The 26,991-nt window shown below is 37.0% G+C and overlaps 1 protein-coding gene across 3 annotated transcripts in view; it reads right to left on the bottom strand.

Moving 5' to 3' along the window:
- AKT3 (AKT serine/threonine kinase 3) overlaps window positions 1-26,991 on the bottom strand; it is a 160,682-nt gene that overhangs the window by 124,951 nt on the left and 8,740 nt on the right. For all 3 annotated transcript variants that reach the window (XM_033009250.2, XM_042795879.1, XM_042795881.1), the window contains exon 2: window positions 22,179-22,333. In XM_033009250.2, the coding sequence (XP_032865141.1) occupies window positions 22,179-22,224 (46 nt within the window). In that variant the 5' untranslated portion in view covers window positions 22,225-22,333. The remainder of the gene's footprint in view (window positions 1-22,178; window positions 22,334-26,991) is intronic.

The following is a 26,991-nucleotide window of genomic DNA, read 5'->3' on the forward strand; positions in this document are numbered from 1 at the left end:
CTATGAAAATATTTCTCTGTACAAGGCCCATATTCATAGTCCACACATTTTTATCAAAGCACAAAGAATCTTGGGGATACGATAAAACACGTGAGTATTTGAAAACGTAAATCACTGTCCAATTTTTAATTTGTGGAAGTGCATTAATTCACAAACACATCCTTCATAATCCATTCAGCAAACATTACTTCTAGAAGGGAATAGCAAAATGCAGTTCTTCCCATAGGTACGTTTTCTGAAATAAATTGCACCTATCAAAATGAGTTCTAAAAGTAGAAAATGCAAAATTTGCTACCACAACGTTAAAGTGAATTAGGACAGGATTCAAAATTGTTCTAGTGCCATCATCTTATACTACTTCACTGATGTTTTATGTATCAACACACTTACATAATGCAGAAAAGAAAATCTACAGTGTTAAACTGCAAGAAAAGACTACTCAAGTAATATTCAGGTTAGGATTTTTCATTTAAAAGTTATTTACACAGTGTACAGTCAACCCACACATTAAAAAGAAGTATCCATATCATCATCTAGATTGTTGAAAATAATGCCAACTGGGTCATTGGACACTCATATTCAATTAAAAAAAAATATTTTGAAATAAGTTTATGAACATTTTAAAATACAGTATGATCAAAGTTCACAGTCCTATTTCTTCTATTCCCATGTTTCATAATACTTGGAGGAAGGATTTCAAAATTCCAAAGGAGGTTTTAAAATGCTCAAAATATTTGACCCATTTGGAAAAGTATAATTTATCTGATTATGGAGTCCTTCTTGTGTCTGGCACCACAAACAAAGCATTCAACTACATCCACAGGTAAGAATAAACAGAAACTTTTTTAGGCTACTTGCAACAACTGAAAACAGATTTCTAGGCATTTAAGAGCTGTAAGAACAAAGAATGGAAAAAGAATTGACTATTTTACACAGAACAAATGAAATAAAAATCTCTGCTGGCTAGCCTTCTCAAATTTAAAAAAAGAAAATTAAAAAAAAAAATCAAAAAAGGGAGAAATAATGATCAGCTGTTGGGAAAATAGCTTTAATGAGCACTTGTAGCACCACATTAAAACACCCAATTTGCTTAATAAGTAGGGAATGTGAGTCTAAAACTACAAAAGGAGTGTGAAATGCCATGCTACAACAAAAACTGTATCAGAAGAGGACAGAGTGCACTGAATTTAAGTAGAATTCTACATGGAAATGTACAGTAACTTCCCAGGAAAAGTATACCAAACTTTGTATCTCCGGCTAGCACTCCATGGCACTCCCCACCTTCAAAATAATCCAAGCCCTCAAAGGTAAGTGCTTACCAACTTATCATGTCAGAAGTCCTAGATGCTGGAGATCAGGGAAAGCTGGGGGCTGGGAGTGGGGGAAGTAAGAAGGGAAATCAGGACAAACATCTGCCAGAAACAGTGTTTACTGTTGGCTACGTATTCCTGGGTACCCATAGGGATAGGGTAGCTGTGATCAGCAAGTCAAACCTGACTGGCCTCTATCTGCAGGTTATGGAGCTTCTCTTGTCACTGGCTGGAAGGTCAGAAAAAAGAAAGGAGTGTTATTGGGACAGGCCATCCCTGCTGGGGGCTGGAAACTCCAACATTTCTGTAGATACCCAAAAGTTGAAGCTGTGAACCTAGCAGCAAAAAAATCACTGCCTTGTGGGGAAAATCTGTTTCCTTAAAAAAAAAAAAAAACACAAACAACCAAGAAGACCCCTCCACATTAAGGTTTCATCATCTGTGCAAATTCCTGCTAACGGAGCTATCTTGTTGGAGAAATGCCTACCCACTGCAGGAAACCCCCACCTTTTACTAAGGCAGAACCTGGAGGAATCCTCCTTCACCGAGGGATTCGTTCTGGGTTGTGGGAAGATCATCTCCTCTTCAGTGGCCTCAGGTACTACAGTCGGCCCATCACTAACTGCTAAACGGAGCAAGGTGAACTACTCTGCTGCAGGAAACTGTGACATGTGACTGCTCTGCTAGGAATTAATTACCTTGCTTGAGCTCTAAAATATGAGGTGGTGTCTGACAGAGATGTCAGTGAGAAGACTGACCGCAAGTTTTCCAAAAAAGGGAGGTGTATCTGCTATATGTTCAGGATACGTGCAGGAAACTTGTATCACACCAACATTTAGGAACATGGACATACTGGGTGCTGCCTAATCTATTTTGTTGGAGGCAAGAGAAAGAGAAGGAAGCAGACACTTTAGAAACTTCTTTCCTGTATAACCACATTTGCAAGCTGCTCTGCTGGTACAAAAGGAACAGCCAAGGAGATCACAGCACTGGAAAGGCTCTCCCAGATCATCAAAGTCCACTCCCAAGCCTATCACAGCACAGAGACCATTTTGCAAAAAAAAGTGGGGGGGAACACCAAAAAAAAACCACAAACACCCACACACACATCCCCACACAAAACAAAAACAAACAAAACAAAACAAAACAAAACAAAAAAACTCATACCTGAAATATCAATTGACATTTTTTTCTTTAAAATTAGCACTTGCACAAACTTGAAAGGAAACCTCTCAAACAGAAGTAAAAGCAATGAACTAACATCCCAACTAAGCACAGCCCCACTTTCAAAGAAATTTTGTAAGACTCACATGATGTATGTATGAATCTATTAAAAATACCTGATAGTAGGCATCACAAATAAAGACTACCTAATCTTTCATCAAAACAAGAGCTCTGCAGTGATCACTGGTCAAAGATTGTATACAACATTACTTAGGGTATCTTCACCACCTCTGACAATTCAGAATATCACTACATTTATTTTCCTCAGCTGAAATCAGTATGCTTTACATAAGCAAACAAACTGATTTTTTTTCCAGATTAAAACATCACAAAAATACATTTTTTTTATAAGATCACTTCTTTCTTTAGAAGAGACTAAAGATTACTAAAGCATCCCAAACAGAAACAAAATATTTTAAAAACACTCACAGTTAAACAGTATTTCCAACTCTCTTTACAATACATTACTACAAACAAAAAATCCTAAACTATAAAAAGCCAGTGACAAATTTAAATGTAATAGGATGTGGTAATAAAAGATAAGATTATAATAACACTACCACAGTTGAAGGATATCAACAAATTAAAAAAAAAGTATTTATTATTCATCCAGTTTCCTAGAATAAACAAAATATTCTGGATTCCTCTTCTGTCACCACTCATGAAAAGCTGATCTAACTAATCTTGCCTCAGATTTTTTTTCCCCTCCCAACAGTTTAAATGATGGAAGGAAGAATAATTCTCCACTTCTTATTTCTTTGAATTCTGTTTTTACTCATCAACGAGTTGAGTGTGAGATCAGTGAGATCATTTATTTGGGTATAATGAAAAAAGCTATTTATCTTTAGCATCAATAAAAAATAAAACCACCACAGAAGAGTTAAGTACATCTTTAAAAAAAAAAAAAAACCAAAAAAAAAAAACCACACAACTTTGGAGTAAGGATATTTTTAGCAAATTGGCTACAGAACAATAAAGAACAAGAGAAATACTCCAAAAGGTAAAAAAAATAATAATCTAGTTACATAAATCAGTCACATATGGAGACACCCAGACAACAAGAGTTCTTCAGAAAAGTAGTCTTGATTTAGAAATTTGATTGTGTTTGAAAAAATCTGGGTAGAAACAATGCAATCATGTTACAAAAGAGGCAAATATCATAAGAGACAAATACCATTATGCTACATATTAACAAGGATTTTGCATGTAAATCAAGGGAAAAAACTGAAACAAGAATTTATTCCTCTCTATCAGGCAAAGATAAAAGCTCTGAAATATCACCATTTACAAATTTTGAGCACTACCAAATTAAGGTGAGGGGAGGGAGAGAAGTTAAATTGAGAAAACTCTTGAGAGAACAAGACTATAAAAATTTTCTTTGTTTCTAAGAAAATACCAGGTTTGCAGTACAGTTAAAATAACTGGCTAGGCTTAGCCTAGAACAGAGAATATGAACAGAGAATATGGTAGGGAATAGGAGAGAGGCGGAATATAATAATCTTAAAATATGCGAGTCTCATAAGGAGGACAGTGATTAATTGTGCTTCACATCTACAGATGGCAGTACAAAAACTGATCAGCAGGGAAATTTAGATTACATATTGTTAGAAAGTTGGTCCAAATAAAGTTTGTTAAGTTGCAGAACAACTTCATGTCGGAAGGTCGCTGAAGCTTTCAAGAACACTCCAGACAAACATCATGCAAGGACATTTTTGGTTTTGATTCATCATCAAAATGGGGGACAGACAACAAACACTCAAAATGTCCTCCAACGCTACATTTTTAAATCAAATAAAAATGTATCAATACATAATCTAAGTTGGCAGCCTTGTTGGAAACACAGGCCAATAGTTTTTAAGTTAACTAGTTATTTTGGTAGGTAATTTGCAACATAAGGACAGCGGTACTTGTTCACTTAGCTTAGTGAGGTTAATGAGAAAGTGATATACTTTTCCATTTTCTTAATAAGACTCACATGTGCACACTGCAACTGAACTGCAACTTCCATTTGTTCCATAAACATTTTTTATACACAGGAAGCACTTTTTCATCACCAGAAGTACGAGCTTGACAACAGTAATGGATCACCTTCAAACACTGTAAAATTAAAGATTACCTAGATTTTAAGAAAAGTGGGTTTGGAGGGGAATTTCTATTTTCTTCTTTAATTGGACATGGATTACAGTCCTTAGTCCACTCAGTTTTACTGGAGAAAATATGGAGAACCACCCATTCTGCCTGGATCTTCAACCAGACCAAGTGGACTCGTTCACAAAGAGTCTGAGCCACATATCCAGCCTGGCAGCAGAAACAGCTACAGGAAGAAGCAAGCTCTCCCTGAACTTTAACCAGAATCCTAAACCAAAATAAAAATAAAAAGGGGACTTTATCCATACATCTCCTCTCGTACTCCAGCCCAGTGCTCTAGTTCCCCAGCTCAGGAAGAAGTCAGCTCTCACCTATTTGCTTGCTGCTGCCCAACACTGTTATTCCTGTTAACCTTAACTACAGGTAACAGTTTCTGGGAGGAGGGAGTGACTGCATTCAGCAGGACACTCAAGGGGAAGTGGAAGGAAATGCCAGTCGTCTTTCACCAGCAATTCCCAAAATGACATCTCAAACCAGCTACAAAAGGAATGGAGTCAGGGACAAGGACAAAATTACATGGGCATGCTGACCCTACACAGCAGAAAGACTGACTGAAACATTCCAATTTTATTATGGAACTAATTGAGTCAAAAGTCTGGCATAAACTCAGCAGAGCTGTACTCTGGGAATCCACAACTCTCATCCATGCAAACCAGATTTCTATACCAGAGAATCACTCATTCAACCTGGCAACCCCTCTTAGTTGTAACTACTACGCTGTATGCCTACTTTGATTATGACTCTGCATCAAAATAGGTAGATGAAGTCTTCTTTCAGTCTTTGGCAAAAATCCACTGAGGGTCTCCATCTTACTGGAGATCCTCTGCATGGAGGGGTTGCCTCTCAGACATCAAGCTTCTGATAAATTAAGATTTTGTAGCATATTGTTTCAAAACACTGCAAGGAAAATGCATAGAAAAATGCACTATTTCCATAAACAACCACTTTCTAAATAAAGAGATTTCAATATTTTCCAAATTAAGATTTATACAATGTTTTATTTTTGCTCCTACTTTAATGCAACCCAACTGAATACATAAAAACACTCTCTTCAAGGTGTGTTTTTAATCCTCTGTGCCTGAAAAATAGTATGTCAATATTTTTAATGATCATCTTACAATCGTTCTCTTCAAACAAACACTGAACAAACAATACAAGGCTACTCCTGCCAACTCACTGACCACAGGTCAAAGCATGTAGTAATCCTGTATTTTTAGCTCTTGAATATTTTTTATTGTTATGTACTGTTCAGCAAAAAATCTTCAGCACTGAGCACAGAACAACTGTATTTCAAAACACTAGTCAACACATAACATGAAACAGTATACCACACAATGTCTTTTCACGTCTTTTATTTCCAGAGATGTAACTTCCAAGTCTGATTTCAGTACTACTGAAAGTACTTTATTACAAACTGAATACACAGAAATTTCAGTTGCCAAGCACACAAAAGAGCAAATGGTCATGGAAATGAAAGGAGAAAAAAATATTCAGGGGTGTGCTGAATTTATTTTTCCATATAATATAACCAAAGACTGCTCGGAATTTGGCAGAACGGAGAGCCCCTGATAAAATTTTGTTGAACAAAGTTTTACATACAGTCCAAACTGGATCTAATTACACAATAAATCAGAAGCAGAATCTGTTGAAGTAGAAAATCGTGCCCATATAGGCTCTGAAGGACAGACAGTAGCTAGATAGATGCCTTACCTCCAATGCATGGGAGGAAGGCACCTGAACTGAGTTCCATCAACACCAAATGTGTAAAGGGGATATAAATATCTGTAAATATTTTAACAGAAAAGTAATAACAAATTACGTTTCCTGAATGTTGAGCCTTTAAGTGCTGCTGAATTGCATTTGCAAGCTTTTCTCACCTTTATGAGATATTAAGAAATAAACACTATGACACTCATCCTACTATAAGTGAAAGAAACAGAAAAGCTGCAGTTTATCAATACACTTCTGAAATGCTTGAGGAGCTATTCACCTTGCTTAAACTTGTTAACTTGCTAAGTGGAACCAACAGTCTTGGTTTGCTACTTAGGCTCATAAAATGCATCTAGAAGGCGAATGGGTTGTTCAAACTTCTCACAGGAAGCGTTCATTCCCATGTGTTAGGTTAGGTGTCAGTGAGATGATTTAACAGGAAAAAAAAAAAAAAAAAACAAGCAACTTAAATTAAAAAAAAAAAAAAAAGCCATATTACACACACTCTTGCTTGGGAGTACCTCCATGTTATTGAGTGAAGACTTCTTTTCTTTGCCTAGAAAATCATAAGGGACAAAAAGAACACAATACAGTGCTATTTACCAAATCTAAGACATTCTTGAATACTTACTTTGGACAAACTTTGTTCAGATTGTTATATTTTAATACAATGTTTTCCATAAGAGGAGATCAAAAGATAGATTGAGATAACAGATTTGAAAGCTTACATTTCAACTAAAAGTATTTTATGAAATTGTAATTCTGGTAGGGTGTTTCTAACACAAACCTTTGTAACATTAGGCTAATGTTGGTTACTTGGATAAAATAATTCTGGATTTCTATCCAAGTAATCCTGAATGCTCTACTACAGATTTAGCCAACCAGTGGGAATGTATCTGAAGATTTATATAATTACATAATCTTATTTCTCTGTTCATGGCTAAAGAAATTATATACAAATTCTAAAATAAATGAAAATACATTACAATTAAGAACTGTAATTAATTAATCTGCACTTTTTAATTCTGATCTTCAATTTTTAATTGTCCCCTACTATCTGCAATCTTAACAGAAAACAACCCAAAACCTTCAGTGTACACACCCTGGAGGGGAAAAAGAAAAAAAAAAATAAAAAACACCAAAGCAAACCAACAAGCCAAAATGCCCTGTGCAGTTTTGTCTATTCTGAACCATTCCTTGTGCATCCGGTGCAATATCTCACAATTTTTTTTTTACCTTAGGCGTTGTTCAATGGAGAGTCTCTTTCAGTTGGTGCTTTTTGCGTGTTCCTCCAGCTGCCCAGTGGCATGCTTTCCATGACAGATGCTCTGGCTTCATTCTTAACATATGTTCCAGATGATAATTCCATCTTCTTTTCTGGATAACTTTAGAGCCAAGGGGTTTTTGAGTTGTCTAATGAATCTTGGCATCTGTTATAAATTCATTCCATTTAATACATAGTATTTTTCTAAGGCATTTGCTTTCAAAGACATTTAGAAGTCTGTACCTTTGTTGGATTTCCAGCTTTCACATCCATATGTTGAGATGGAAAGAAATATCCAAGTTGAAGTTTCACACCCTGGTCTTTAAAACATGGATTTTTATGACCATATCTTATTTAGTTGGTAAATGAAACTGTTGCTTTGCCAATTTGTAACGCTAGCTCCTTACTGAAATCCCCAGATGACAGGCACCTTACTACCAAGATACATAAATTTATTCCCTTCTTGTATTCCTTCACTTTCCAGTGTAGTATTTGAGCTGTGAGTTTCCAGAGATTAGTTACATTTGTCCAAATTTTTTCCATTATAATTACATAATAATATTGTAAACAAAATAATCAAACAAAAAAAAAAATAATGCTTTTCATTTAACTTCATCTTCTAATCACTGAAGGACGACATGTTGCAGCATCTCAGAAGTTACTGCAATTGCCACAGAATTTTTCTTTGTTACAGAAACTTTTCATGATTTCTTCAGTAATTAAAAATGACCAGTCTCTTCAATGTAAGCCTTCAGTTTTGTTTTTGTTTTGTTTTTTTTTTTTTCCTGAAACCCTATCCTCACATTAAACTTTCCCTAGTATTTTCTTCTTTGATACTACTTTATCTAGTGATAATCACTTCATTTACATACCAAAGTTGCTCACATTCCCAGACTATCCAACCCACCTTTTAAATGTCTCTGTTCCCTGTGTTCTTCCCATTTTATAAACTGTGCTCTAGCCTTGAGAGGCCTACCAGCTGCTGAGAACCACGTAAAAATAGTAGCATTTATCAGCAACTCGCTTCAAACAAGACCAGAGAAAAACCATAGCCAAGGGAAAAGTATAGCAAACTATGGATGGACTTTTCCCCTTGAAATAACCAATAGCAGTTACAGTATAAACCAAAAGGAAAATATCTGTAAAGCATTCTAATTCTTCCATTTTTATAATTTCAAACCAGGAACAGAATTTCTAACTACAGTAGGAGCTGAAACCATGACGGCATGTTTCTCTTTCAGACAGGAAAGCGCTCTTCAGCACGGCATGAGCATAAAAGGCTATTTCCTTAGAGACTATCCTTACAACAGACTCTGAACAAGTTCTCCTGATCTTTACTGCCCTCAGTACCTGGTTTCTATCCCAGGCTCCACAGCAGCTCACACCATTCCAAAGTTAAAAAGGCACATCAATGCAGTTAAAATTGAAAGAAAAAAAAAAAAAGATGTACCTATTTTCTCACAATGGGGACTTAAGGAAACTGCCATCTTTATATGCTTTGTCGAGTCCTATCTTTCCAATTCTAAGCCTCTCTAAGGCTTTATGTACACTAAAAGCATCTGTATTTAAGATGGTGCATTTTTAAACACCATTTTCTTCCCATATGGTATGTTCTAAATAGCATTTAATACTGCATTCTTCAAGCATTGGTTAAATCACTATGCATCGAATTTCTTGGTAGAGAATAATTGTTAATATTTATCTATTCTGACAAAAGATTAAAATGTTAATGAATGGATTCATTTCTTGCTTTGTGTATTAAAAAAAAATAAAATATGCACACTCTAAGTGAAGAAATACAAACAGATTTTCAAGGAACTCCAAAGACAACAAGATATTTGAAGCCTTTTTAAATATGTCGATTGGCAAAAGAGAAAGACTGTGGTAAGCCATCCTTTTTATAAACTGTGCAGCTAATCAGTATAAAACTTGGTTCTACATTGCAGCTACAAATATATTGACATCAACAGTCCACCATCCACAGATGGCTTTTAGGGAATAAAGTGGATTGCAAGAAAGGAAAGGCTATTAATATGCTAAAGCTTTAATGCAGGATCGTATTTACTACAAAAATACAAATGCCTATTGTGAGGCAATTTACCAGTGACAGTGATTTCACTGAATATGAAGACCTGTGACCTTCTGTCCAGCAAAACTCACTTTATTATAGAAATATTTTCCTTTTGTAAGGGAAGGTCAGACACACTATGGATGACCAGACAGCGATGCTTTTGCACTCATGTTGCTTCTCAATAAAAGGAGCTTTTTTCCTTCCCCATATTTTACCCAGCTCTGGAGTAGCAACTTGTTACCTCTTTTACAGGAAAATTCATTAAAAGAAATCAACACAAACTTAGATTTTATGTGCTTATGTAAGAATAAGTTTAATTATTGAAGCATGTTCCTCAAAAACACTGAAAATGCTTCTTAATATTAGCATTTTTTATAATGTAACCTTGGTTGAGTGGGTCAAGCTTTTATTATCAGAGGTAGTACTTATTATTATTAGCCTATCTACAGCAGAATATTTAAGCCCTCACTATCACACTATACTCAGGAGGCTGGCACAAAGAAAAAAAAACCAACTCATTTAGCCTTATACATAAGTATGTATTACACAGCTATCATATACCACAAATAATGCATTATGACCATAACTGTTTCCCTAACTTTCCCTTTGTAGGCTAAATAATATTTACAGCTATCTTCTTGGAAGAGGGTGCAGGGGAATACAAAGTGTTAGAAAGGATCCCTGAAAAAAAAGATGGGCTTGTTTGGTTTGGGGTTTGTTTTGCTTTGGTTTGGTTTTTTTTTTTTTTTGCTGGGGGTGGGGTGGGGATGATGTTTGTGATTTTTGTTTTTATTAGAAAAAAAAGAGCTAGCATTATGGTTGTGGTAAATGGGAAACTACAAGGTGTTTGTACGTGCCTGGAGAACATGACACTCATTCACCATGAAATTTATCTACTAAGTCTAAATAACAGCATGGTTGCCCGTGCTGCTGCACATAACAGCAATTCCCTATCTCCTTTTGAGTAAGGATGGTTGGATCAAGTGAGGGAAAAGTTCATCAGCTCTACATAAGCCTCTTTGTGCCAACAGCAGTTCCACATAAAATCCTATGCACATAGTGTAAATTAAATGTGTAAGAACTTGGTTGTGATTGAAAACCATCCAAAGGGAACCCAAATACAAAAGTTTACAACAAAAATTCATTTCAAATATTCATTGTGCAAGTTGAAATCCTAAGAGCTTGATCCATCTCCAAATTTTGGTATATAACCAAACAAACCCAGACGCAGACTTGCAAAGACTGAATTTCAGCCAAAATCTACTTTTACAGGAATTCTACCAAATGTAGCAGAAACTCTACAGAAACTCTACTGCAGAAACTCTACAGAAAACTCAAGAGGCTTAAAAAATAACACTATGTGAAGTTTCACTGATTGTCCACCAACACAGTATGCCTATTCTGAACTCTGAGAGCCATAGGTATAATTTTAATCTTGAGTAATACCCAGAAGCCAACAACAGACAACAATATCTGCATCATAAGCTTTGGGTGTTTTTTTTAGTAAAAACACTCCTTTTTAAACAGCTTTCAAACTCTAAACCCAAGTGGATTACAAAGCTACTGTATCATTTGGATTAAGGAACCACTTAATGATTCAGACATTAGCCAAGTCACTGTTCTGTTAAAAATTACTGCTCATGTAAAAACTATAAACAGACAGGAGTAGAAACTAGATAACCTCCTGGTGCTGTTTTTTTAATTCAATCACATTTATGACTAGCGCAGAGAATAAGTCAGCAGCCCTTTTCTAAACATGAACTTAAAAGAAAACCATCTTGAAATGTAAGCTAGTTGTGCTGCAGTCTGGTCGTAGTGATAACCTAAGTTTTAGGTGCAGTTCTAGAGCCGATTTACTCTTGCAAAGGTGGGGGCTGCTGTTAGGCGGGAGGGACCTGTCCTGTCCCTCCATGCTGCCTCTCGCGCATTCCCCCGTGTGCCAACACTACTGTTTGTGCAGTTACACGGTGAGTCAGGTCAGGGAAATGATCCATCTGAAAGTTAGCTAGGAAAATAAAAACAGATTCATTTTCACCCAGATAAATTTCCTGGTATGATTCACCATGTCACCATTACGAGCACGAGTGCCAACACAACTGAGCAAGAAGAGGACATGACACTTCCCCCATTTCAGCAACAGCTTCCACTTAACACAACTTTCAAGTAAACATGGAACTGCATCTATCAGGGGCAAGTCCACAAGCTCCTAATTAAAATACAGTAGTTGCTGCTGTTTTTCAAGATAAGAATAAACTTGTTCGGAAAAGTTTCTGATGTATTTGTTAGCACACAAACTAGCATGATATTATAAAAGCCAGCACAGTTCAAAACAAAGTGAGTGAATACTAGCTTTAAAGAAATCAATGTTGTACGAAAGTACATTATTTTATAATTATTTCCACACGTGTAGAAGTTAAGCCACTAATCCATCTGCACAGTTTCACTGGGTCAGAAGAGTGTAAGTATGGGCAGAGATGTTGCCATGTTCCTATGGATTCCTCTCCCCGTGACTACAGTTCACAGTTTTCCTCCCACCTCTCTGGAAGACATCTAGCAAAAAACCCTAACCTTAAGAATTGATAAAGGATAACCGTTTGTTTGAATCTTATTAACAACTCCTCCCTTTGTACACCCTTACAGATTTCACCTCTTCCTCTGCAACGTGTCAACAGAAGAAACAAACGCCAAAAAATCCACTGCGGCTCCATCAGGCTGAACTTCAACTCCTATTAGACTCATTCTACTTCCTACATAAACAATTACATTTTAAAATGCATAAACATAAGGCACTCAGAAGTTTCTGAAGGATGAACAAACTCACTTTCAGGAAGCCTCTGAGGTGAAGTAGCAATACTATTTCCACTTTATCTGATGGAAACTATGACTTGGACAAATTCAGGTTAAAATCCACAATACCGAGTGCCGAATTTAAAATACTGTTGGCCCAGTTCTTTCCACAATTTACCATCTTACATGCCGGTCTCCATCATGAACGTAGTTGTCCACAAGCTTATCACAACCAAAAGCACAGAGAAGTTGTATAAAGTGGCAATCAGATCTCTCTCTTGTGGTGTGGTTCCCATTATCTAGGCCTAGTTAGCAGCTATCTGTGAAGACTATTCTGGTTTCAGTAACTTTCTTAGCATGACAGTGTTGATAAAAGACCAGTAGGAAAATATCCCCAGTAAAATTTTTACACTTCAACTTTTCAAATGTGAATAACTGATGATTACACTGTTTGGAATTTCAATGTAAAAATGGTAACAAGAACTAATGAAACTGGGAACTTTCTAAATTTTACATGCTTAATATGCTACCGTATTCCCCAAAAATATTTAATTACAAGACTACCTCCAAAGGCAAGTCAGCTGACATGTTGAAAGTGAACTTCTGAATCTATCTTGAAAAAGGGAAAGTGTTTTCTTATCAGTGTGCTGGCATATGACACATTCACTTCCTATCTTCCTACTAGTTTTAAGGAAGCACTCAGAAATAAAGCAAACTACAAATTCACAATTTATGGTAAACAAGATGTCAGTTGCAGTAATCTGATTACTAAGAAATGTACTTGGATTTCTAAAAAATAAGCTAACACTCTCCTGATTGGCAAGGGAAGTAATAATAACACAGACTAGCTGGGACACAGAGATGGTACTGAAGAGGACTGGAAAAAAAGAAACTAGAGGTACATCTACATTACAAATGAGGAGTATATATCTGAAGCAAATCTCCCAGTTATCAAGTATTACAAGCTTTGGCTAACACTGCAACCACACCTCATACACTGCACTGACAAGAGGCTCTAAGTAGATAGGAATAGACATGACAATGAGTTCAAAGCAAATCTCTGGAAACATGCATAGACAGAATGGACACCAAAATCTCAGCACCTCTTGACAGATTCACTCATATTGTGTTATATTATGCACTGTTGGAGACCTACCATGAGACCCAGGAAACCCTCTCAGTTCAAGTCAAGGTCTATGCTGCTGGAACTGAGCAAAACTTGTTTGCCTGCAATTTAGGGGGAAAAAAAAAAAAAAAAAAAAAAAAAAAAATCAAACTGCTCTCAGTAAGTTGAAGGTTGAATAAATCCCAGACGCTACCACCATCTTCTTTTCATTTTTTGGTGGGGAAACAAACTCTCTCATTTTGTCAAAAGATTACAGAGAAGCTTATGAAGGGTCAACAGTTCCTCCAAGATAACAGTAGGCAACCAAGACAGCACTTGAGTGGTTACAAAACTTTCTTCCCTTGTCCTCCACCTTCTATTCATTCCCTAAATCATCACTAGCCTGACCTCTTCCCAAAGCTTATTTTTCAATATCTAAATTTGCAGTCTCAACTGACTCTTTGATATTCACACCCTAAAACTCTGACTTCTCAGTCCAGTCCTAAAACTCCTTCAGGACCTAGTTTCAAGTAACAGATGTTGACATTATTAATGTTTTTGAGGATTACAGCAGGGGTAGTATAAAAGAAAGGGGTCCCACAGAAGCATAAGGTAATTGAGCTAGGTGAGGTGAAGAGAACAGGTACATGGATTGCCTTTGAAATAAAAGAAGGCACAAAGAATTGGGAGATTTGTTGGACTGGCATGTAGGTATATTGAGAGAATATGATTTTTTAATGAGGTATCAAAAGCCCTGGTATTGTAAGCAAGTTATCCTTACAATAAAAACATCTTCAATGTGGAAGTGACAAACACAAATTTATTTAAGATTAATCAACAGATTACAGTATGCCAAATGTACCACACAGTGTGACTATTTAAGCTTTAAGTAAAAGTAGAAAGTAGGAGTTTTAATAAATTGAAAACACATAGCTGGAAAACAGGTCCTCAAAGCCTCCCCCAACAGCATACTTTCAACATATGCTGGTCAAGCAGTACTCCAAGCCAAAAGGGTTGTGAGCAGGAAAGAACAATGAATTGTTAACATCTTGCTTCCCTAATCCCTGCAACAGAGAATGTTAACCTTGCTTCTTCAAAAGTACTGCCCTCATGGGTAACAAACTAGTATGAGTAAGAGAAACTGGTATGAATGGAGAAAAATCTTCAGAACGTGAGCAATTAGGCAGCATTCATTACATAGGAAATGGAACAGACATATAAGTATATGTAACTCCAGTGCATCCAGAATACTCAAAAAAATCCATTGCCTAGGTGTCTTTCTGTGTAACAAGTAACTTGTTTTCAGGAATAGTAATAGCACTTTTCTACCATAAAACTCAGGACATGTGAAAGCCCAAAGCCCAAGGTGATAAGCGCCAGAAACATGCCTTATGAGCCACTGAAAGGATGATAATACACAGGGATTCTGTTTAGGTATTGAATTTGTTCAACTTCTTTTCAAAAATCTGAAAATCAATAGTACCAAGTTCAAACATGTTGATACTCCCATGAACGTTCCATGTTTATAATAGTCTATTAATACAAACATAGGATAACACCTTCCTCCCCCTAAATATGTTACTGCATCTTCTATCTGATGTATTATGGTAGGAACTAATCTATTTAATCAAAGAACACGCACAAAACTTTAGCTACCATCAACTACAATACAACTCCATCTAATAGAGCATCATTTTTACTAATCAGAATCATAACCATACAACTATTTAAAAACTGGAAACAGGCTGTATTGCAGCTACATTGCAACAAAACCAATCATTTAAAAATTAATCAGCCATGCACAATTCTGAACTAGCATTCAGCAAGGATATTGCAGAGAAAAATCTTGAGACTCTTTAAAATACCTTGCGTTTCAGGCTTCAATTACTATAGCAAACTGCCTTTACCTGCAGAAACTGGTAATAATCCAATGTGGACAGCTGCAAAAAAATAACACTTACCTATTTACTACCTAAAAAGTACCTGGAATAAACAATTATTTAGCAAAGAGACCTCATCCTAGTTACATCAAGTCTAAGATTTTCACATGGTTCTGACCTTCCTTCAGAGACAAGTAAGGTTAAAAGGGTTCTAATTATTCCCAAAAGAAGAGCTTGGTACTCAACTACAAAGTGACAGGGACAGAGGAAGGGCACAGAGGGCCCTTCTCCTCTCCCAGTGGGGTAGCTGCAGAAAAACAGCCTCTAAAATATACTGATCTCTGCTCAGTGTACATGGAAGCAAAAATAAAACAGTATGTGATGTTTCCTCGACTGCAAGCAACTTTACAGATTTACCTAAACCCACTTCTACACTGAGTGCATGATATAGAAATCTCTAACTATTGAGGATTTATAAAAATCTAGTTTAGATATATGGATGTATAAACATTTATATGAGAGCTTGCACTGTCAATTTTTCTCTCTTTGGTCCTCATGGAGGTGCCTCTTACATTCATATATTTTACTTATATTTACATACATATATTTCCTTTTAATTAGATAGAATTAGAGTAGAAATATTATAATAAGGAAGGCTTATTTAGTTTCAAGTGGTTCATCAATGAAGACTTTACCTTAAACTACTATTCCCTGAGACAAATAGAAAAAAATAGTTTCAATTTCTTCCACTTTGTGTAGCAGATGTTCAAGATAGTCTATTTAAATTTGTCTTTGTTAGAGGTGTGTTAAACTACTGAAATAATTCAGACAATCTGCAAACAAGATTTCTGACAGGTTGTGAATAACACTCAATTAATACCATAACTTCTGAGACTAATTTTTCAATCAAGACATTCCTGCCCTCACCCCACCCCCCAAGAAAAAAAAAAAAAAAAACACACCCCGTACCACATGAACTCAATCTCCAGTGTGTATTTCCTAAATTAACATCTGTTTGGTCTTGGTTCAACTGTAAAACCCAATGTCCATTAAATTAAATTACTTAGTTCTTTTTCTGGATTTGGAGGAGGGGAAGGGAAGACATATTACCCTAAGACTGTAAATAATTGGTATCTTAAACAATTGGATTCCTATTTGGAACAATACACTTATTCCAAACAATAGATTTATTCCACTACACTATTTATTCTTCTTGATAGTAGATATAACAACAATAAATATTTCCCACACATTTTTTTTGTTAAATCCCATGATACCTGCATCATGTCCTGAATTGCAAAAATGAAAACAGACCAGCAGTTGAGTGAATCTCATCACAGTAAATCAAACTTATCTTATTCAATACTCTATGAATTTAGAAATAGTAACACTACTTCAGGTAATTCAATTCTACATACCAAGTTATGACAGACTGTATTTAAAAAAAAAAAAAAAAAAAAGAGAGTGAAAACTGGTATTACAGTATTTCAGTGATACACTGTTTACAGGACAAATTCATTACATGAAAGCTTCATGACATCTGTTTTTTACCACCATCTCATTACATCAAATTTCTTAAATTACCATGGTTAAGCCACAGCTATTTTATACTTCAGTTTCCTCTCAGTAAATTATATTAGTACTTCTGTACTTCAGGTGAGCATTGCAAGATAAAATGAGGACATTAAAAATTATGAGATCATAATAAAGTCACCCCCATAAGCAAGTCAAATACATTATACATTCAATATAATTTGTGTAAAAATATATCATGTAAGCCATGTAAATATTGCCATGACAAACAGCATTATCTAATGTGACACACTTGAATGCAGAAGCCCAAACAGAAGTGTGGTAATTTAAGTATGACAACAGAAACGCTGACTTAAACTGACAACATTGTCTTTAAGTAATGATTTAGCCATCTTGTTATGCAATACACATTAGGTATATTCTCTCTAGATAAGAAAAACAAACAAACAAACAAACAGACAAAACAAAAAAAACTTACTCTTTCAATCAAAGAAAAAGTTAGTTGACATGTTATATTTAAAACTGGGTCTTTTAAAAAGTTATCATCTGTGTCAATTTTTACTTTGTCCCAAATGATCTTTTAATAACATGGTAACAAAGACTCTTAAACCTTTTCACATGTTTAAACTAATTGAAAACTTGTGCACAGATTATATATAAAGAAATTAGGTTGCAATTAAGCATAGTTATTAATGATTCTTAAATCTAATTGTTGTGACTATTATAGACCACAGACAAGGTCAACTCTACAACTCAGGAAACTTCAGCTTTAAAGAAAAAAATACACCTGAATTATATGCATAAAACCCACTTTTGTAATGATATAGCTCTAATCACACTAAGCATGTTCATCCATTTAAAAGCAGCTGTTTCCAAACCCGTAAATTAAAAACATATCCCCTGGTAAAACATTAAATTTAATTTAGTAAATACAGTAAAAACACGTTAAGCAAAATTACAAATATTCTTACAGTATTTTTTTAAAAAAAAAAAAAAACAACACTCTGCAAAACATTGTGCTTATAAGCAAATCCATAACGTAAAAGCCATTTTAGCAATTACTTCAGAGTCCTTACACTAACTGCATAAATGTCAAATACATGTTTTAACTCCTGCTTATTAGCAGCAAGGTTTGGATCGTGATATTTCAGATTTTTACTCAAGATCACTTCCTTCTCACCTGTATGCATTAGAAGGAAAATGACTGGTGTCATCTAAAAGGGAAACTCATAAAGGAAGACAACACATCTCTTTCCTAATCTGGCTACAGAAATGGCTGGAGAACAGAAATAAAAAAATATTATCCTCTCTGAAACAAAACACACTGAGCCAGTGAATTGCAAGAATATCTTTGCAGCAGCGCAAGGACACAAGGCCATGAGGTGCTTGGTTCTTATCACCAGATCTGAGACAGTCAGTCACAGACAACCATAAGGCTGCCCATACAAAATACACTCCCACTCCTCTCTTGCCTACGTAGAGACTCCCCTCCAAGACAACTGCTCCGCCAGCTCGCTGCCTGTACAAGGTCTGATGTCTCACAGGGTACATCTGCATTAGTACTTTAGTTCAGATAAGGAGAGCACTTCTGCAACAAATCTTCCTATCAACCTAGTCCACACACTTTAGTTTGCTGCACGAAGCAGTCCTGCAGCACACAAGCCTGGCTCCTTTCAGACAAAACTAAACACCGTAAGATGTATGCCAGGAGCACTACCACTGCCAAAGGGGCACAGGAGCAGCCAGGAGTCAGTTCAAAGTAACATTCACCTCACTTTGCAAACGCACTGTGTATAAAGAGGTGTCAGGTCCTCATCACCAACTACCTCATTCTCTGAATCTGCCCTCACTTGACTGCATTACTTGCTCAGGCAGGCACAGCCACTCTGCTTCAGGGTCTCCCTTCATCTGTGAGATGGGACCTGACTGCACCTGAGCTTCTCTGAACTTCTCAGGTTTTGCTTCCTCTCTGGTTTTATGTCTTCTATTATTCAAAATTCTCACCACCAGCCTGTCATCTCTGACCATTTGACCATTCACATATAACACCTACCCTTCCTTGGTATCATCTACTCTCACCACACTGAAAATTCCTCTCCTAAAAACCACTCAAAGGCTAAATATGATCATCCTTAACTAAACTGACTTAATTCTGGCATTTCTTAAATTTGACTGATGGCTGATTTTAAAATAGTAATACTTTAATGGGTTCATCATTTAAGCACACACAGCAAAACAGAGCATTGAAGCCAATTGCACAGCATCACATCGACTCTTCGGTGCTCAACAGCAGGGTTAAAAGCTTACAGACGTATAGTCCTCAGCCCTCTATTACTGACACGGATACAGTATTAAGGAGAATAAAGCAAACATTTTCTCAGTGCATTTCACAGCCATTAAGAATTGTAACACTGTGCTGTAACAGACCCTGTCTTCCCCAGCCTCTATCAGAGTCTCAACTCAGAGAGAGATCCCCAGTTCAACTTTTAGTCCTCCCCTCTCATTTCTACATTGAGTCTACTTAACCCATCTTAATATCTCATTAGCCGACTCCTCTAAACCATTCTTCATCCCAGTACTTTGAAGTCATCTTCATACTCCTTGACCGGGCTGTGAACCGCAGAGAGAAACCGTGTTCTTTTCCTTGTATCACAAACCTTCCTGACTGCTGAAGGGAACAATTTTTAAAGGTCCTAGGCTATATCCACATGATCAAGTAATTTGGCATAATAGAAGTAAATCAGTCAACTGAAGCAGCTGGTGCCCAGGCCACTATGCTTCCAGCATGCAGGGTTTACAACTTCTATTTCAAATTAAATCTAGTCTGGAGCCTCAGGTTGAACGTCGCGCCCCACACGTGGTTCAGGGCTGTCCACAGGACTGATCACTGGGGCTGGAGTTCACTCGGTGTCCGCCTCAAGAAAAGATCCCATGCTCAGCTTCCTCCAGGAGGAACTTGGTTTGTAGCTACAAAAACCACCCTGTCAATTGAGCCAATGAGTGTCAAGTGGGGATGATCAGAGAATTCCCTTTAAAACTGTGATAGCATGATAGCTTGCAGAAGCAGGGCAGCTCTACCCAATCCCACAATGCTTTTTGGTACAGAGGGAGAATATTTAGCAGCCAAAATAAGTGTCTTCTGAGCATATTCCAACTTTCAGAATTCAGATGAAGGTTGGATACTTTTTCTTAGCAACAATAAAAAAAAACCACACTTAACAACTTCAATTCTCTTGCTCCGGAGCAAGGTCAGGATAGATATTGTAATTACATGAAATGTAAGCATTTAATTCAATGTTTATACAAATTCTTGACATTGGAAAACACCACTGCACTTTTCCTTTTGTTTTCAGAAACAAACAAAATAAACACTTTAATCCACCAACAACCAGAATAAGTCAGCCACTGAAAACTAAGGACAATATTAGATCTAATAAAAAACAAAATCCCACTTAAACCTACACAGTTATCTATAGCAAGAAGGAAAAAAAACACCATATATTCACTCAAAGTTAATCAAAGTAATGAAAAATGCATGTCATGAAATGTCTCTACTTAGAAAAGTAAATAATTACTAACAAAACTGACATCAAAATGTCAACTTGGTAGGCTTTTCTTCAATTAATAGATAGTAAAGCAGCATGAGAAGGAGAACCTTTATTTTACATTTCAGAATTTAAAACAGTAACACACTGAGTTTCCTTGTACATTGTCCTTTTCTGGGCCCCAGTGATTAATATGTGCATATCCAGTGTTCACAGAGTTGATATCAGTATGCAATAAGAATGAGGAATATTACCTGAAGAAACTGATATCTTGTAGAAAAAATTATTTGGATCATCCTAATCATTTGTTAATACATTTGACAGAAAATTATATGAAACAATCAAAAAAAGAAATCAGATATCCAAACTGAGTAAACAACAACAACACACAACAACGAGATGAGAAGGAAAAATAATTTAAAATTTTAAATAGTTCCTGTCATGTAAAATTTTATTTGTTATAAATATAAGTATATATTCCAAAATAGGAAGCAGACCTTAAGCTTCACAATTTAGCCCATTCCTATCTACAATACCCATAATGCATCCTGAAATACAATTTATGCAGGAATAATAAGAGAATAATAAACTTTTTCTCTCATTCTCTTGGCTTCTTTGACATTTAATGTCAATCTGCAATAACAAAGCTAATAATGATCTTCGTCTTCACACACTGCTATTGAAACAAAGCATTTCTTTGTAAATTAAAGGGTAATTTTGTTCCCACTATTCCAGTCTGAATCTTTCTGGGCTAGAATCACAGAAGCTCATGGCATAAATCACCCTATAATCTAGATCACCTTCTCTCTGCAAGAGAGATTATGTTCTCTGGGAAATAATCGTGTATGCAACCACAACCCAAAGCAGAGCAGCGCAAAGCATGGAAGATTTCCTATGAAGTGCATTACATGATAAAATGCCAGATATTTCTAGAGGTTTCCCATTCAAAGCTTAACATACAGCAACCTTCCCAAATTTGTAAATCACATGGTGACACATTATAAAGTGACATCTCAAGAATTTACAAGAATTCAAATGTAACAGAAAATCATACTTTAGGCTGGCTTATAATTAGGAATATGTTCTTTAATCATATGGCTTCCAGGTCTGCAAAGTAATTAGGTGTATGCTGAGCTTTATGCAAGTATTATGTTGATTTTACGGGGACTGCCTGCATCTGTAATACAAACTAAGCCACGGTGAATGATTTTGGCATCTAGGAGGCTTCACACAAAGTATTGCATCTGCAACAGCTTCCAGGCAACCTTCTACTGTGCACCTCTATTACTACCTCTTCCAGCTGCCACAACAGTCTACTTAGTCTGATACATGGGTGACAGCAGCTGCAATAGCAGGGTTAAGTGGGAATTTCTGAGTCCAACTTCCTCTTCACTGTCAGTTACCCCTATAACCAGGGGCAGTGATGAGGGTTAAGTATTAACAAGACCAAGGCCTTAATGGCCATTAATTCCATATGGTCAGGTTAGCTCACTGAAGACCAGAAGATAAATCAAGAATGCTCATATGTGTAACCATGCAATGACACTGCACACGGCATACGACAGATATGTCAGAACTTTCCATTAAAAGGTAGAACTTACCCCTCTTCTGAACCCAGCCTTCCTTCACAATGGTAACATCGCTCATGATGGCTCCACTCTGAACCCCCAACTCAAAAGAGTATTTCTTTGAGTTATCAGCTTGTCTGTTTGGCTTCTCTTCTGCAGCTCTTCCCAATTTCTACTGATGAGTCAGCCTGTAAGGAAATATTAGAGAAAGAATTTAAGTCTTCTCTGTTTTTCTCACTTGACAGCCAACAAAAAAGTCTTTGTTGATGTCTTCCACTGACTGAGATCATATTAAAAATCTGCCTTTTTTAATTAACCGCATAACAGAATCATGTTTCTAGTCTTACAGCACATTCTCCATGAAGACTGTAATACTTAAAAGAAGCAGAATGTGTTAAATCTTAAGTCATATGGCACTTTTATAAAAGGCATACAATAGAATTCTCTCACACTAATGCACAGGATGCTGTTAAATGAAAGGGTGCCAGTACCACTTCACAGGTCCAGCTCTGAACCCACAGCTTTAACCATTCCCACATTTGTCAGAATCCATGCAATGGGCAAGTGGTTCCTCTATTATGGCTACATCAATCACATCAAGAGTGCAAGAAAATGGAAGGAAAGGTTCTGTAAAGGAGCTTAAAACCAAAGCCTTAGGTATTATGGATATGGTTATCTTCCTAACTGCCAAAATCTGTAGTAACCAGTTTACCAGCCATGCAATTAGGTCTTTTTAACGCTTGAATTAAAAAAAAAAAAAAAAAAAAAGCTACAGAAATAAAACATTCTTCCTACTTCCACTATAACTTCATTATATCCAACAGAAATCCTTAACTTACAGAAGTTTTATTAAATACAGCATCATCTGCAGGTACACAAACAGAAAAACAATTTCTTAGGAGTATAAATGAACCAAAACTGCTGATGTTTAGTTTATGAAAAGAAAGCACATTCTCTCAGGGCTTTAAGCCAGGCAGCGACAAGACTGCTCTTTTCCCTGCAAAGCTCAGCTTGCAGGGGACAGAAGGGAAGTTAGCCCTGGAACAGGACATGCCATGCTCAGCAGCCACAACCCTCTTTTCTGATCACCTCACTCCCCGAGTACCTAACAGCTGTGAAGAAGAGATAAATAGCACTACAGTCAAGTAGGAAGAAAAGCCAGAGGGCAGGAGAGGTTTCCTTTTGCCATCAGACTGTCTTTCCCCTCCATCCTTCAAAATAAAGAGAAGCATTCAAATAATGCTCATCTAGAAAAGGGGGTGGGAAGCCAAGAAAAGGGATTTCTCTGATGGTGGAGGAACACCCTTCTACAACCGCACACACAGGGAGCACGCACATACACTGCGCCAGCACGGAACGGGAACATGCACACCAGTTTAGTACTAGCAAATGCAGCACATACCTATCCATTTAGTAGACTGACCAACAAATGTAAACATGTGACAGAAACAGATATGACTGCTAGAAGCAATCTGTGCAACACGTGAACGGACAGAGGACTGGGAAATAAACTGTTTTAATCCAATCAAGTACAGGCTAAAAACTGGACCATTATACACATGCAGGTTATTTCTTATTTATCATTTGAAAAATGTGTATTTGCACGACATAGCAGCTAGATGGAAGGCTACTTCTGTATGGATGCTGTGCTGTGCAAAATAAAACTTGGTATGAGCATTTTTTTCAAGCAGTATGCAACAAAAAATGCAACACAAACTGATTTTATAGAAACACTGAAGTGTGTCCATTTTACAGTTTTGCTTTCACTGCACTATTTTCTCAAAAGCATGCAGTATTTCATCTGCATAAAAGTAAAAAACACAATGCTAAATTCATTAATACTGTAAAATTTAAGTAATATTGAATACAGTGCCTCTGAGACATCTCCACGGCACTGGCAGATAGGACAGTGGTGCCCAGCCTTTTGCACTGGCATCATACCCTGCTGTGTCTAAAAGGACACCGGACACCTGTGTTTATGCAACTGCACCCTGCCTTCAGACTTAAGTACTGTTTAAGCTTTAAAAAGAATTTTAGAAAAATGTTATATACAAGGTTTTAGAAGAACATGAGACTGCTTCATTACTGTTAACTGATCTCACTAGCTTCGGCTGTTTGGACTTCATATTATGTAAGTCAGTATGGCAGAAATAACCGGAACATGCATTTCCATATCTTTCACCTTACTACTGTGAGAGTTATTTTCTGGGTCATATATTATCAAAACTTTTGTTTGCATGCTTCAAAGTAGAGACAAGCAAATCTATCAGCTGTGCATGGAAGGAGATCCTGACAGATTAAGACACAAGCCTGAAAGCAGGATGCAGTTTTGCTGTTCTGGATCACCACAGCATAGTATCAGCTCTTATTACAAACACACAAATCCCTACAAAGCCAGAGGTGAGTGTTGAACAACTGTGACTTAAAAGCAGTTGTTCTGTGAAGGAAGCGTAAGCACATTAGTATCCAAATATCCAACTTAAGTTCGATGTCCCTACAAGACTTTCACTGCATTTTTTAAGAAGTAATCACAGGTGACTTTAACTATAAAGACAAAAGAAGAAATGTAACACACAGCACTTAGCTTGGGCTGGCATATGCTGCAATATGTTTTATGCTTTTGGCAAATTTAATGTACTTCCCAATTTTGGTGTGTGCTTATGAAAAATGCAGTAATTTGTTTTATTGGTAGAGACAAAACTATAAGAAATTAACTTCTGTACTAAATAGCAATAATCTTGTCCACCCACATACTGAACAAATATGAGATCACAGAACCATAGAATGGTTTGAGTTGGAAGGGACCTAAAAGATCATCTAGCTTCAACCCCCTGCCAGGGGCAGCGCCCCCTTCCCCCAGCCCAGGGTGCTCCCAGCCCCGTCCAGCCTGGCCTTGAACCCTTCCAGGGAGGGGGCAGCCACAGCTGCTCTGGGCACCCTGGGCCAGGGTCTCACCACCCTCACAGTAAAGAATTTCTTCCTCATATCTAATCTAAATCTACCCTCTTTCAGTTTAAAACCATTACCCCTCACCCTATCACTACACCCCCTGACAGAGAGTCCCTCCCCTCCTTTCCTGTGGGCCCCCTTTAAGCACTGGCAGGCCGCTATAAGGTCTCCCCAGAGCCTTCTCCTTCTCTGGGCTGAACAACCCCAACTCTCTCAGCCTGCCCTCATCAGGGAGGTGCTCCAGCCCCCTCATCTTTGTGGCCTCCTCTGGATCAGCTTGAGCAGGTCCATGTCCTTCTGCTGTTGTGGGCCCCAGAGCTGTTCCCAGGACTCCAGGTGGGGTCTCATGAGAACACAGTAGAGGAGAAGAATCCCCTCCCTCGACCTACTGACCACACTGCTCTTGATGCAGCCCAGGACACGGTTGGCTTTCTGAGCTGAGTGCACGTTGCTGGCTCATAGTCAGTTTTGCATCCACTAATATCCCCAAGTCCTTCTCTGCAGGGCTGCTCTCAATCCACTCATTGCCCAGCCTGTATTTGTGTTGATTCCACAATTTAGAATGTCCATGATTTCAGCAGACACCCAGTTTTAATGAATCCATTTATACTTAAAGCTCCCTATTTATCCACTGATTACAATTAAGTTAGTATTACTCAATCAAAACCTGATCTATGACCAATTTTCATGTCAGTCAGTGTCCCAACAACCTCAAATGTATGTCTGTAGGATTGCATTCCACCCATCACATATACTACTTAACTGAATTTTGAACAAAACTCCCAAAATACAAAAACTGGGTAAATATGGTGACAAAACTAACTGAATTATCTCAAATTTAGCTTAACAGCATTACCAGGAATAATTTAAGTAAAATTATCAACAGTTGTATCGTTATATTGATCACTCCTTTAGTGGGTAATTAAAAGTCAAGCTGAATTATATAGGAAGCTGAAGGAGATAAATCGAAGCATTAACCGACTAATGAAAATAAAGGTTATACATTCACACTACGCTTTCAAGAAGCCATTTGTAAGCATCTGTAGTATTTTCTCTTATTAAATTATTTCAAGGCTTTCTAAAAAGCTGTATTCCTTTACTCTGCAAGTCACACAGCAAAGCTCTGAGAGATCAGACTTTTGAGGATTACTTCTTGTCATGCCAAAAACTGACCTTAGAAAATAGTCGTACAGAAACTTTTTTCCCCTCCATGTCATCAAACAGAACTTAGAAGATACTTTTCCAACAGTATATTGCGTGCATTCTGCAGACGCTAGCAAAGAGTCATGTGTATGCATTATACATACAAGAATCTATTGTCTGCATGCTTTATGGTGCAAGTATAAAAATTTACTCCATCGCAGTCATGTGAAGAAAAAACCTGTATTTTTTTGGATCTCGTAAAAAATAGTAAAACTTTTCCTCTCTTCTTTGAGAAGCTATTAGGCCACTTCTATAGTGCTAGATGAAACAATTCAGCACGTTTCTAAAGAGCTAGTACTACACTTCTACGTTCCTAGCTGTGAAGGTTGCAAAGACATCTTTCTGAACAAAGATTAAGCAGAAATTATTACATGCAGCAGAGTTCCAGATCCCTCTGCTGAGGCTCACAGTTCTCCCAAGCTGTGGTGAAAACTAGCCAACACCTTTGCAGTTTCCATCTTGAACTTTAAGAATAACAGCAATATAGAAAAGAACAAGCTCGTTTCACGATGCTATCATGTGGGAACTGTAAGACCAACCATTAAAAAGAGAAATGGAGCATTCAGTAGGAAGACACCTTTTCCTCAACTTGCATTTTATAAATTAAAGGAGGCTCTCATGCCCATCACAGCAGTCAGGCACCTCTACAGACCTGGTGAATGGGGAGAAGGAAAGAAATCCCCTCCAAGCAGAA

Source organism: Tyto alba, unplaced genomic scaffold (assembly GCF_018691265.1).
Source record: "Tyto alba isolate M040663 unplaced genomic scaffold, T.alba_DEE_v4.0 Super-Scaffold_22, whole genome shotgun sequence".
NCBI lineage: Eukaryota > Metazoa > Chordata > Aves > Strigiformes > Tytonidae > Tyto > Tyto alba.